This window comes from Malus domestica, chromosome 08, assembly GCF_042453785.1.
Source record: "Malus domestica chromosome 08, GDT2T_hap1".
Taxonomy (NCBI): Eukaryota; Viridiplantae; Streptophyta; class Magnoliopsida; order Rosales; family Rosaceae; genus Malus; species Malus domestica.
This window is the reverse complement of record NC_091668.1, coordinates 344,078-355,896: the sequence shown is the minus strand read 5'-3', so window position 1 is coordinate 355,896 and position 11,819 is coordinate 344,078. Positions and strand designations below refer to the sequence as shown.

The 11,819-nt window shown below is 41.5% G+C and overlaps 3 protein-coding genes across 3 annotated transcripts; 1 reads left to right on the top strand and 2 right to left on the bottom strand.

Annotated features, from left to right (window-relative positions):
• The first annotated feature begins 171 nt into the window (after positions 1-171).
• On the top strand, positions 172-3,312 carry LOC103440202 (ATP-dependent zinc metalloprotease FTSH, chloroplastic). Its single transcript, XM_008378869.4, has 5 exons — positions 172-1,796; positions 2,022-2,268; positions 2,380-2,563; positions 2,703-2,874; positions 2,981-3,312. Exons 1-5 carry the CDS (start codon positions 465-467, stop codon positions 3,200-3,202), a joined length of 2,157 nt encoding a protein of 718 aa, XP_008377091.3. The 5' UTR covers positions 172-464; the 3' UTR covers positions 3,203-3,312.
• On the bottom strand, positions 3,302-7,606 carry LOC103440203 (serine/threonine-protein kinase BSK1-like). Its single transcript, XM_008378870.4, has 9 exons — positions 6,912-7,606; positions 6,625-6,760; positions 5,988-6,121; positions 5,682-5,787; positions 5,403-5,488; positions 4,716-4,904; positions 4,402-4,566; positions 4,213-4,326; positions 3,302-3,788 (listed from the first exon to the last, which is right to left on the bottom strand). The coding sequence occupies exons 1-9, from the start codon at positions 7,263-7,265 to the stop codon at positions 3,540-3,542; spliced, it is 1,533 nt and encodes a 510-aa protein (XP_008377092.1). The 5' UTR covers positions 7,266-7,606; the 3' UTR covers positions 3,302-3,539.
• Positions 7,607-8,722: 1,116 nt separating this feature from the next.
• LOC103440204 (protein ALTERED PHOSPHATE STARVATION RESPONSE 1-like) lies at positions 8,723-11,424 on the bottom strand. Its single transcript, XM_008378871.4, has 4 exons — positions 10,357-11,424; positions 10,147-10,253; positions 9,809-10,050; positions 8,723-9,719 (listed from the first exon to the last, which is right to left on the bottom strand). The coding sequence occupies exons 1-4, from the start codon at positions 11,171-11,173 to the stop codon at positions 8,942-8,944; spliced, it is 1,944 nt and encodes a 647-aa protein (XP_008377093.1). The 5' UTR covers positions 11,174-11,424; the 3' UTR covers positions 8,723-8,941.
• Positions 11,425-11,819: the final 395 nt, after the last annotated feature.

Here is an 11,819-nt window from a genome sequence, read left to right as displayed (position 1 = left end):
ATCTCCATCTCAGAAAAGGGATGGGCTCCTGGATCCATATCAGTTCAACACTCTCTAGTCTACACGAGTGAAAAAATCAACGAGAAACTTAATAAAAACGACAAATAATGAATGAATGGATGGCATATTGAACACGTAGGCGCAACCCAAGCAACAATCATTTTATGGTGTTGTTTCGTTTGAAAGCAGAGAGAACATAATCAACACGCTGGTTGAATCAAAATCCAAGTGAAAAAGGGTCTTCCAATAAACATATCAAATAAACATTCACAGCTCCCAGCTTGCCACGATTAATGTATTTTGGACTCTCTTTTCCCTATAAAGCTGAATCCGCTTTAACATTCATTTCCCCTCTTCTCCAGTCTAATAATACAGCAAGAATAAAAAATCGTAATTTCGAAAGAAATAGCTGTGTTTTTTTATCCAACACCAACAGATAACAGACCGGCACCTGCACCCAGGCCATGGCTTCCACCACCAACCCTTTGCTCTTTTCCAACTTCTTCGGAGCCACCACAGTCCTCCACTCTCCGCCCACACCTAAAACCACCTCCAAATCCAACTCATCCCTCCCAATTCCCCTGCCCTTCTTCTCCAAGCGAAAGCTTTTCGCCACCAAAAACATCTTCAACTCTCAACCCGATTCGGAGCCGTTAAAATCCGCAGCTTCCCAAGCCACTTTAGCCGCCCTGCTCTTCTCCTCACTCACCCCACAAGCCCTAGCCATAGACAACACCCCCACTCCCACGCCGCCACCCGTACTCCAACCCCAGCCTTCCAAATCCAACGCCGCCTCTCCTTTCTCCCAAAACCTCCTCCTCAACGCCCCTAAGCCCCAATCCCAGGTCGCCACTGACCTCCCCGAAGGCAGCCAATGGCGCTACAGCGAGTTCCTCAACGCCGTCAAGAAGGGCAAAGTCGAGAGAGTCAGGTTCATGAAAGACGGTTCTGCCCTTCAGCTCACTGCCGTCGATGGCCGCCGCGCCTCTGTCGTTGTCCCCAACGACCCTGACCTCATCGACATTTTGGCCATGAACGGCGTCGATATTTCCGTCTCCGAAGGCGATTCGGGAGGTGGGCTGTTCAATATCATCGGCAATTTGTTGTTCCCAATCTTGGCCTTTGCCGGATTGTTCCTCCTCTTCCGGCGTGCTGGAGGAGGCCCAGGAGGGCCGGGCGGCCTGGGCGGGCCCATGGATTTCGGAAGGTCCAAGTCCAAATTCCAAGAAGTTCCGGAAACGGGGGTGACTTTCGCCGATGTAGCTGGAGCTGACCAAGCAAAATTGGAGCTGCAGGAGGTGGTGGATTTCTTGAAGAACCCAGACAAGTACACCGCCCTCGGCGCCAAAATCCCAAAAGGATGTCTTTTGGTGGGCCCACCTGGTACCGGGAAGACCCTTCTGGCTCGCGCTGTGGCCGGCGAGGCTGGGACGCCGTTTTTCTCGTGCGCGGCTTCCGAGTTCGTGGAGTTGTTTGTGGGAGTGGGGGCGTCGAGAGTACGGGACTTGTTCGAGAAGGCCAAGTCGAAAGCGCCGTGCATTGTGTTCATTGATGAGATAGATGCGGTGGGGAGGCAGAGAGGCGCGGGAATGGGCGGCGGGAATGATGAGAGGGAGCAAACTATTAATCAGCTGCTGACGGAGATGGATGGGTTTTCTGGTAATTCCGGTGTGATAGTTTTGGCGGCAACCAACAGGCCGGATGTTCTCGATTCGGCATTGTTGAGGCCCGGGAGGTTTGACCGACAGGTGACCGTCGACAGGCCTGATGTTGCTGGCAGAGTTAAAATCCTGCAGGTTAGAACTGATGCCTAGAATCAGTACTTGTTTATCAGTCTTAATTAGCATGAAATCCATTTACATATCTGCTTAAGCAAATTATATGTTGTGTACATTGAATTTTATGCATGCTTGTAAACCGTATTGGTTTGCACGGTTGTTTCGAAATTTAGTGTGGTTGAAGGTGTTTTGCTAGAATTGTACACTCCATATTCTCTCAACTGAAGCATTTTCGAATGGCAGGTGCATTCCAGAGGGAAGGCGCTTGCAAAGGATGTGGACTTTGACAAAATTGCAAGGAGAACACCTGGTTTCACAGGGGCTGATCTGCAGAACCTGATGAATGAGGCTGCCATTCTCGCAGCCAGACGTGATCTCAAAGAAATAAGTAAAGACGAGATCTCCGATGCTCTGGAGCGGATCATTGCAGGACCCGAGAAGAAAAATGCTGTTGTCTCAGAGGATAAGAAGAAATTAGTCGCCTACCATGGTATATACTATATAGAACAAGACCGGTTCTCCCCCATATCCAATATTAACTTGTGATTTGCTATTATTTGGTTTGGATTTTTAATTCATCTGTTACGTGATTCTTTTGCAGAGGCGGGGCATGCTCTTGTTGGTGCATTGATGCCGGAATACGATCCTGTTGCTAAGATATCCATCATTCCTCGTGGCCAAGCCGGCGGTCTAACATTCTTTGCTCCCAGTGAAGAGAGACTCGAGTCTGGACTATACAGTAGAAGCTACCTGGAGAATCAAATGGCTGTTGCCCTCGGTGGAAGGTTGGTCATACAAACTCTTCAGTTTAAACTGCTTTAAAACAGTCTAATGATTCTTCCCTATTGAATTTGAGCTGATATTGGAAGTCTAGTGTATGTATATGAGAAATTTTATTCTGACCCCATTGTCCTGCCATTGCAGAGTTGCCGAAGAAGTTATCTTTGGTCAGGAGAATGTGACAACAGGGGCTTCTAGTGATTTCATGCAAGTGTCAAGGGTGGCAAGGCAGATGGTTGAGAGATTTGGGTTCAGCAAAAAGATTGGACAAGTCGCGATCGGTGCTTCTGGTGGCAATCCCTTCTTAGGGCAACAGGTAGAGACTATAATCGAATACGGTAGTTTATTAACTGTTTAATCAAATGCCTATGGGATACAATCATACAAGAGAAGTGATGGAAACTATATGTTTGAATTTGCAGATGTCGTCCCAAAAAGACTACTCCATGGCAACTGCTGATGTGGTGGATGCAGAGGTAAGGGAATTGGTAGAGACAGCTTATTCAAGGGCCAAGGATATCGTCACAACTCACATCGATATCCTCCACACGCTTGCCCAGCTCCTCATGGAGAAGGAAACTGTTGACGGTGAAGAGTTCATGAGCCTCTTTATTGATGGAAAGGCTGAGCTATATGTCGCTTAGTTAGACAGACGCTCGACTCGGAGCAAATTCATGTATTACATATCACCCCGCGACATCGCAAAACTGTTGTATTATAAGTTTCATATATACAAGGACACATTAAGAAGCAATTAATTATTCAATGAAAAATTAGAGGAAAAGAATGGCGTAGTAGTTGATACACAAGATACAAGCATCTCCCTCTACCTATATATTGCACACGTTTGGGCTGAAACTTACTCTCTTACCCAGTTGTACATGATAACCCTACATTTTTGTTACAAGTTACAACAGCTGGAGCAACTTCAATACAACAAAAATAATTACAGAGCATTTCAGGGTCCTCTTCTCTCTCATATCATCTGCCTCCCCGATGTCTTTTTTCTTCGAGGGCAGCAGCCTCATTCAGCATGTCGGCTGCATCCTTGTGCATATCTAGCTTGGCAAGAGCAACCGCCTGCATGTAAAATGCAGTGGACCAGTCAGGGTAGACACATTGTGCTTGCATTGCATCTCGGAGGGCAGCATCTGGCTGATCACAGAGGAGATAACATAGACTTCTTCTTGCATACACCGTGGGGGAAACCATAGTCCCAACATCTATGAACTACAATATCAGTTGAATGAAATTAATGAACCATAACAAGGGGAGCGCTGCAGTAAAATTAAGATGGCCGTAAATCTAAACATCATGACATGAATTATCATCCCCTTATAAATCCTCTATAATGTATGAAGTTCTGCACAGTTCAACGAGACAATGTACCAATTACAAAAACTGCTTAGACTCTAATATGAATAATGTTTTTCTCAACATCACGATCGAGATCTCATTTATTAACAAACTTCCAGCAGCATTGTCCTCCGTACTATGAAGTCATGCTAATTCGACACTCATTATCTAGGGGAGAAGAACTGAAGTGCCCTAACCCCTTGTGCATGAAAAACTTATCAAGTTAAAAGTTCTTGACGAGAAATGGGGTACTTTCCCTTGGGCACTACCCATTCTCAGTACATTGCAGAATAAATACCTGGGAATAGCAGTTAATTGCAGATCTAAAATCTTTGTCACGAAATGCCAAGTCCCCACGTTTTCTTGCCTCCAACATATCTTTCATTTGCTGAGTCCATTCTTGGAAAGACAACTAACGCCAAAGACAAAAACTTTCAGAAAGCCAACCAGAGAACCATCTAAACCTACTTTTGCACAATTCAACTACCTCATTGCTTCCTTCATCATCTTTGTAGTGTGTCATTAACAAAATCTGATGGATGGCCGTAAGGTCCATCCTTGAACAGGCATCACCCATGGCAGAAAGAGGATGTTGTGGAGTCGGAGGTGCTTCCTCGTGCTTAGGAATTCCCAGCATCACATAAGAAGGAACCTACAACACATCATCACCATAAAAAAAATGCTGACTAAGCATGTTTGGGAAAATTTAAAGGTACTTAAAATTGCTGTGATGGTAATATTTAATAGAAAAACTTAATAACAGATCATTGCATTCATGTGGGAAAAGGCAAGAAGACTTACATCAGGTTTATTTTGCAATGGAGCAACTGTTGCAACAAGGTCTTTGATATTTGGTCGCTCCCTAGGTTCATATTGCAAACATCGTGAGGCAAGATCAAAAACCACAGTTGCTTCTTCAGTTGAAAATTTTCCCTCCAGATGTGAATCCATTAAGAGAAGAATGTTTTTGCCCCGAATCATATCAAGAGCCTGCATTAACACAAACATCAATTATAAGGAGATTCTGTTATCAAAACCTGCCTACATAATTATACTAAGAGATTGTCCAGGCAAAATCAGAGCAATAGAAGAATAAAAGTATAAAACTACGATCCAAGCTACAAGCTGCTCTTCAACATCAGTGTCTTGCGATCAATCGCAACCAAACTATCGGAAATTCAGTATCAATTAATCTTAGTACATAATAAACAATCACTACAAGAAAAGGCAACTTATGTGTGCGAAACTTTTTTTGAGTATATGTATATTTTACTACCACACCTCGCTAAAGACAAGGGGTTCCCTAATGCCGAGTACTAAACACATACGAGCAAGAGCCACTTTAACAAACAACTCCTCTGTGATCATACAGAATCTGGACTTCTGCATAACTCAAATAGCAGAAGCACTGCATTTTAACTATTAGATTATGGGTCCATTCCAAACTGACTGACTGGAGAACAAGTGCCTGGTGCGGTAAATACTTACATGACCAGGAGGGATGTGTTTTCCACTTAGAAGATCCAAAAGGACAGTCCCAAAGCTGAAGATAACACTTTCTGGAGTCACCCTTCCTGCAGCATCAATATATTATAGTTGGTATGGAAGGCACTTGTCAAAGACTTCATTGAGTCCAGCAGATTATACAACTCCTGACTCATACAATCTTACTCATTGACTCGGCCATAGTTCAGTTTACACCTCCCTAAGGTGTATAAAAAGTGGTATTATAAATAATAACTATGATTAAGGAAAATAAGCAATTACCATTTCTTAGATATTCAGGAGGTGTGTACGCAAGATTAGTGCTGTAACTTTTTCCATCCCTGCTGTTTTTCATCAATCCAAAACATGAAAGCCGAGGATCGCCATTCTGCCAACAACATCCACAAAATTACCACTTTGATCTCATATAAATCCATGTAGTTATCAGATAAAAAGTCTTAACACAGAGAGAAATATGTCTACCTATCAAAAAAGGGCCACAATGATACGTGATTAAAATTATCGCACTTCTTGTAAAAGCTGAAAAACTAAATAAACAAACTTTGGAAAGGAAATTTGAGACAGCACCTCATCAAAGAGAACCCTATATGCATTTAAGTCGTGGTACAATGGGCGGCCTTCACTACTGCAGTAATTCAATGCTTCGGCAATGTTCAGAGCAACTCTTAGTCGCATAGCCCACTCAATGGTCTGATTCTCCCCTGTCAAGAAAGTGTGAGATGAATTTATATCGGAACCCTGAACCACTTTGAAAAGCTATAGCCAATAAATTTCAGAGGTCAGTTGTCAAGAATATGAGAATGGGAAAAACAAAATAGCAGTCCATTTTGAAATGAAAATAGCACACGTGTAGATAATGAATCAGCTTTGTGAAAGTGGTTTGAGATTACAAATGCATTCTTAAAAGCGAGGAATGTCCCATAAACCAATATCTTATGTAAAAGAAGAGAAAGTTATATCTTTGCAGAACTGTCAACAAATATAGATTGAAAAGTTTGAAGTTTCAATTGCAAGGCTTTTCACATTACATAACGACAGTAGACAGTGGATGCAACCAATTCGTATTCGTTGAAATGCAGTGCAACTTTGAAATAGAGGGTGTTCCTCCTCATATTTCAAGTGATGCGTCAAACATGTTCTCATTTCTCGTGCAGAAAAGAAAAGCCAAGGATTTTATAAGAAACAAAAAATAAGAGGCACATACAGTGGAATAGATGTTTGGCAAGGGTATCATTAGGCATGTACTCCGCCACCAGCAGCCTCTCGTCGCCGTCGCAGCAATACCCTATCAAATTGGCAAGCCTTTTGTGCCTCAGCTTCCCAACGCCCCAAGCTTCATCCTGTTGCCCCAAGGTTCAAATTTCTCAATTCAATTGGAAATGGAAACCCTAACCACAATTCCCAAAAATTCCCTAATAGAGGGATTATAATAATAATAATAATAATAATAAATCATGAATAGAGAAGAAGAGAGAGAGAGTGATTTATTACGGCGAATTGCTTGGGGTCAGGCCAGGCCAATTTGGAAAATTTCTTGACGGCAATCCAACGACGGTTATTTTGGTTCTGGAGGCGTCCCTTGTAGACGACATTGGGGGCTTTCTCGCCGCTCTCGGAGACGATGAAGTCGGAGCTGAAGTTATTTGTGGCGCTTTTCAAGTCGGCCAGCGAGAATTCCGAAAATCCCGGCACTGCTCCAGCTCCGGCGGCATCGGTTCCACCGTTGGACGGTTGAGGAACGCGGTTGGTGGTTGCGGTGGTGGCGGTGGCGGTGGAGCTGAAGGTGTTCAAGGGGTGGTGCTGGTGTTGGCGTGCATGTATAAAAGACGACTCGCAGCACCCCATAACTCGGCTGAGTTGACTCAGTGCCGCGCCTCAGCCAGCTCTTGGTTTAAAAACATGTACGTGCGTATAGTAATAATAAAATATATGCGGACTGCCGAGGGAGACGAAATTGGGTCAAAATTCTGGGAAATACGGAGAAAGATGCATGGAATTTTGTAATTGTAAATTCTAATGAGGAGGAGGAGTGTTTGCGAGCTGCAGCTTTCTTTTCCTTCGCATTGCTAATTTGCTTGCTTCCGTCTGCTCTCTGTGCACTGCCAAAAACCTCTCTCCCTGTCTTCCTCTAACAGTGAATTGTCCTTTCCTTATCATGAAGGGCATTATGTTATGGTAGTTATCTCTTTACATCTCTGCTTTTTTCTTTTTTCTTTTTTTTTTTTTTTTTAATGCTACTCTCAGCAGATTTTATATACCATATTTGTAAAAAAATTGTTATTAGCACTTCAAAAATCTCATTCTACACTTCAAACTTTCTATATTTGCAAAGAAAAATACACTTATGAGAAATATAAAATGAGATTTTTTTTGGTGTCAATAACACTTCCCATTTGTAATATCTCTTTAATAGATACTAGCATATAGGCACACATAAAGTGTGTGAGAAAATTTTTTATTTTTGTTTTTGAAATAGAAGGAGAGAGGAAGAGGGTGCTAGAGAATGTGGAAGTGGGAATTTTTTTATTTTTTTTAAATTAGAGATATGTTAGGATTATATGTAGGTGTGGCTTTGAAAAAAAAACAGTAAAATTTGTTTGTGTGAAATTACATTTTTGCCTCATATTTTTTATTCATGTTCTGTTTTAATTAGAGGGTTAAACTGGTAATTTCATAGGATTTTGGTTGACAATGAGTGTTTTATTAATTAGTAGAGATAAAATTCGTATTTGTTGGTTGATCCTATATCTATTAAAGAGATGATACAATCTACAATGTAGCATAAAAAATGTGATAAATGTAACATTATTATTTTCTTTTTTCCTTTTTTTTTTTGGTATACACGATATTTAACACTTCAATAGATTTAGGCTAAAAGCATCGAACAATAATTTTGGTATCAAATATATGGAAAATGTTAGGAGATTATTTTTTATTTGTATAAAAAAACAATATTATCTATACTAAAAGAGTGGGAGAGTGGACTAAACCTCACAATAACCACTCACTTATAAGTGAAGAGGAAGAAGATCATCTTTTTAGATTATATTTTGTTGTTAGATAAAAATGAAGATACAAAATGAAAATGAAAAGTGAACACTTATTACTATTATGTAGTGATATTCCTTTTCATTTATAAGAAATGTCTTAGATTCGATTTTGTCCAAAAGCGATTTTGAACTAAATTACTATGGTTAGTCTATTGTGACGTTTAACTCATTATCCTACTCTTTAATGCAAATAACATCGATTGTATTAAAAAATGAAAATGAAGAGTATGCATAAAACAAAACAAAACTATGTACAAAAACCAGTTCTTGATAGATTTTTTTTTTAGAACAAACAATATTATACACATGGGTAGCCTATAGTATTAAAATATGCATTCCATTCCACCACCTCCCGCTTTTGAGATCGGAGCCGAACAAAGTTTCATCATTAAGAAAGCTAAGTGGCTTAAGATCTTTTTATTTTAAAAAAATAAAAGAAGTACAGACTTGGCACTTTTATTTGTTAATTCATCATCCGGATTGCCTGCAGCTGACTTCTTGTAGTTCAATGTGTGCATGAATCTCATTGTATGCTTGCAATGAGTTTGCGGTGAATTTCTCCATCGCCATCAATGTCTGCTTCAAATCCCACACTAGATTAATATTCCTGTCACTCCGACTCTGTTGCTGCACTCTCTCTCCGTGCGACTCATCTTCTCCTGCTCGCAAACTACTCGAAGCAACGTTCTTTTTTCCTCCTCTACCGCGCATCAGCTTATGCAGTATATTCTGTTCCTTCCCCTCCTCTGCCTCCAAAAACTTTACTTTCCTTGCTACATCTTTGTTTTCAGCTACCATCCTTTGCTGCACCATTTCTACATTATCATTGTTGCCTTCCATTAAAAGCGTATGTATACTGCTTGTGAATCCCCCGATGGCTTCAACAACTTCCTCGTCTGAGAGTCTATCCATAGCTTGTGACCACTCATTACATATCACAAAAATGGGCGGTGCTCCAATATCCTCGTCTGCTGTTAATTCTTGATCGGCTACATTTGGTTCGTGTAGAAGACATCTCTGAACCCATCCGTTTAATGCTTTTACATACACCTTTTGGGCGACAATCCAATTGGAGAAGCACACATTCCAGTTTTGAAGCTCTAACTTGAGTCGAATTGCAGTTTCAGCATCATGTGCGCCGCTCAACTTTGCATTGGATATTGCAACGCCATCTAAACCCTTGGCTTCCACCATTGCTCGGTACTGACTCTTGTGACATTCTACCATAGCTTTCCACATGTCGAGTAACCTACAAGCACAAAAACAAGTTCACTAATCACTTGACACTCCGTAGAATTGAAGATATTCTTCAACGGTGGTGGGATAGAATGGATATACCTGTTGATGAATTTGATAATCTGCGGCCATAGCTCCTCGTCCCTCAACTTGTTGATGGTAATTGATATTCTGTCAACAATCTGAATTGCAATTTTCATTTTTGTTAAAAGATCGCGGACTGCACTGCGAAGGGAGTTGAGTTTGGGAGCCTCAGCAGCACTGGTAGTATTACCCTTGCCATGTTCTAAATGTTTCAGCATTCTACTCTTCTTCTCGTGGGTAATGCGCAATCTTTCCTCAGCCTAATTATATATATAGCACAATTAAGTAGTCAAGATTATGCTTTAAAATTTCGATTAATCAGCAAAAGCTAATGAAGAAAAGAAGCATATATATACCTTGACTTCATGGTAAAGTTTCTTTTCCCACAGGAAAAGCGTCTTCAGAGTGTAAGAAAGGTTTTGTGAACTCATCACCAAGCCTTCACGGTCATCAAATCCATACTCTGCTTCTCCAACGCCAATTCGTCAAATTAATTATGCATTCTTTATCTATTAATTTGGAATAATACTAAAAATTGACTGAGAAAATTGGAATGGATAAGTTACCCTGATCAAGAGAAATTGTGTGATGATGAGACTGTAGCGACAATAAAACTTGATTCCCGGACTCAGAGGCCCTGTCAAATAGAAGATTAAGCTCCCGCATCGCCTCTGTTTCTTCTCGGACTGGGGCCGAGACAGAGACAGACGGAGGAGTTGCCGTCGACGTCGCCATATGAGTCGTCTTACTCTTCCCTGACCTACTCTCCTCTTCCTGATCATCTCCAATATTTTTAGTGTTGTGTTTAACATTGATATCGTTATTGCCGCCACAATTACCGACTTTGATTTTGTCAGCAGCAAGTGCAGGAGAATGAGCAGCTTCTTCGAGATCCAAATTAGTGCAAGAATAAAATGGTGCTAGGTAAATCTCCCTCTCGTAGGCATCAAACAGATTAAGGAAATCCCAAGCGGAGCTGGGCGGAGGCGGTGGCGGAGGACGGGGTTCGGAAGTCAGTCGGCTGCCTGAATTTTTGTAGGTCTCCCCCTCCCCTTCCCTGAAATATTGATCATGCTCCGAAACGGGTGTCGGCGTTTCACCCAACTTTTTAACGGTGTGGTCCTCCTTGGATTCGGATTCGGAGTCGGAAGGGAATTGGAGGTGCGAGTCTGATTCTGGTGGCGGAGGCGGTTCATTTCCTGCAGGAATGTCATGGAAAAAACGGTGGAGAGCGGGGCCAAGGGTCCTGAGGGAGGCCAAGTAAGCGACGTGGGCATCAGCCAGAACTGGGGCTTGGCTGAGAGCTTCCTCCAGGTACATGCACCGGTCTCGGCACAATGCCACAGCCGGAAGATCCTCCAACTTTGAGGCGGCGCAACCCATCACAATTCTCAGTATTTCTCAATTGAATGTGGACACACGAGCAATCTCCTTAACTTAATTACCAAATAACTTGCAAGGCACCACCAACATTCTCTGATTTCTCTGATTTTTCTTTCTGATCTGGGTTTTGTGTGTGCAGATTTTAAATAGGTATGAATGGCTTTACTTGGTAATTTGGTATTTACTGCTCTGCGCGTCTGGTGAACTGTTCAATTATGTTCCTTCCTTAATTGCTCAAACAGGGGAAACCTGGCGGGATATGGCTAACGTCTCTTTTTTTATTTTTCAGATTATTTCATTGTTGCCCCGTGTGATTAGGTGTATTCCATCCTTACTGCGTTTTTATTTTCATATCTTCATTTATACCCCCACGCATATGTGTACGTATTGGAATTTTCCGTCTCAGGTATACTCAACCTGGAATGAAAAGCCAAATCAGTCAATTTCCATGTTTTTGGAATTCAAAATTTCAAATTCCCTATAGTAAGTACTTGTAATTATGATTCATAAAAGTAGCTAAAAAGGTTTTGGTGCAAATTAAAAAGAAAAGAAAAAGGCTAATTGAAAGGTCAAATAAATGATCATGACATCCAATTAATGACAAAAATGATATATGACAGGCAAGTAACCGTTATGCATGTTATGT

Coding starts and splice junctions, on each gene's coding strand:
- LOC103440202 (XM_008378869.4), top strand. CDS start 465: ATGGCTTCCACCACCAACCCTTTGCTCTTTTCCAACTTCTTCGGAGCC. Junction 1,797..2,021: donor GCAGAGTTAAAATCCTGCAG/GTTAGAACTGAT, acceptor TTCGAATGGCAG/GTGCATTCCAGAGGGAAGGC. Junction 2,269..2,379: donor GAAATTAGTCGCCTACCATG/GTATATACTATA, acceptor ATTCTTTTGCAG/AGGCGGGGCATGCTCTTGTT.
- LOC103440204 (XM_008378871.4), bottom strand. CDS start 11,173: ATGGGTTGCGCCGCCTCAAAGTTGGAGGATCTTCCGGCTGTGGCATTG. Junction 10,254..10,356: donor CACAATTTCTCTTGATCAGG/GTAACTTATCCA, acceptor TTGGAGAAGCAG/AGTATGGATTTGATGACCGT. Junction 10,051..10,146: donor AACTTTACCATGAAGTCAAG/GTATATATATGC, acceptor ATATATAATTAG/GCTGAGGAAAGATTGCGCAT.
- LOC103440203 (XM_008378870.4), bottom strand. CDS start 7,265: ATGGGGTGCTGCGAGTCGTCTTTTATACATGCACGCCAACACCAGCAC. Junction 6,761..6,911: donor CTGACCCCAAGCAATTCGCC/GTAATAAATCAC, acceptor TTGGGGCAACAG/GATGAAGCTTGGGGCGTTGG. Junction 3,789..4,212: donor CAATTAACTGCTATTCCCAG/GTATTTATTCTG, acceptor CTGATATTGTAG/TTCATAGATGTTGGGACTAT.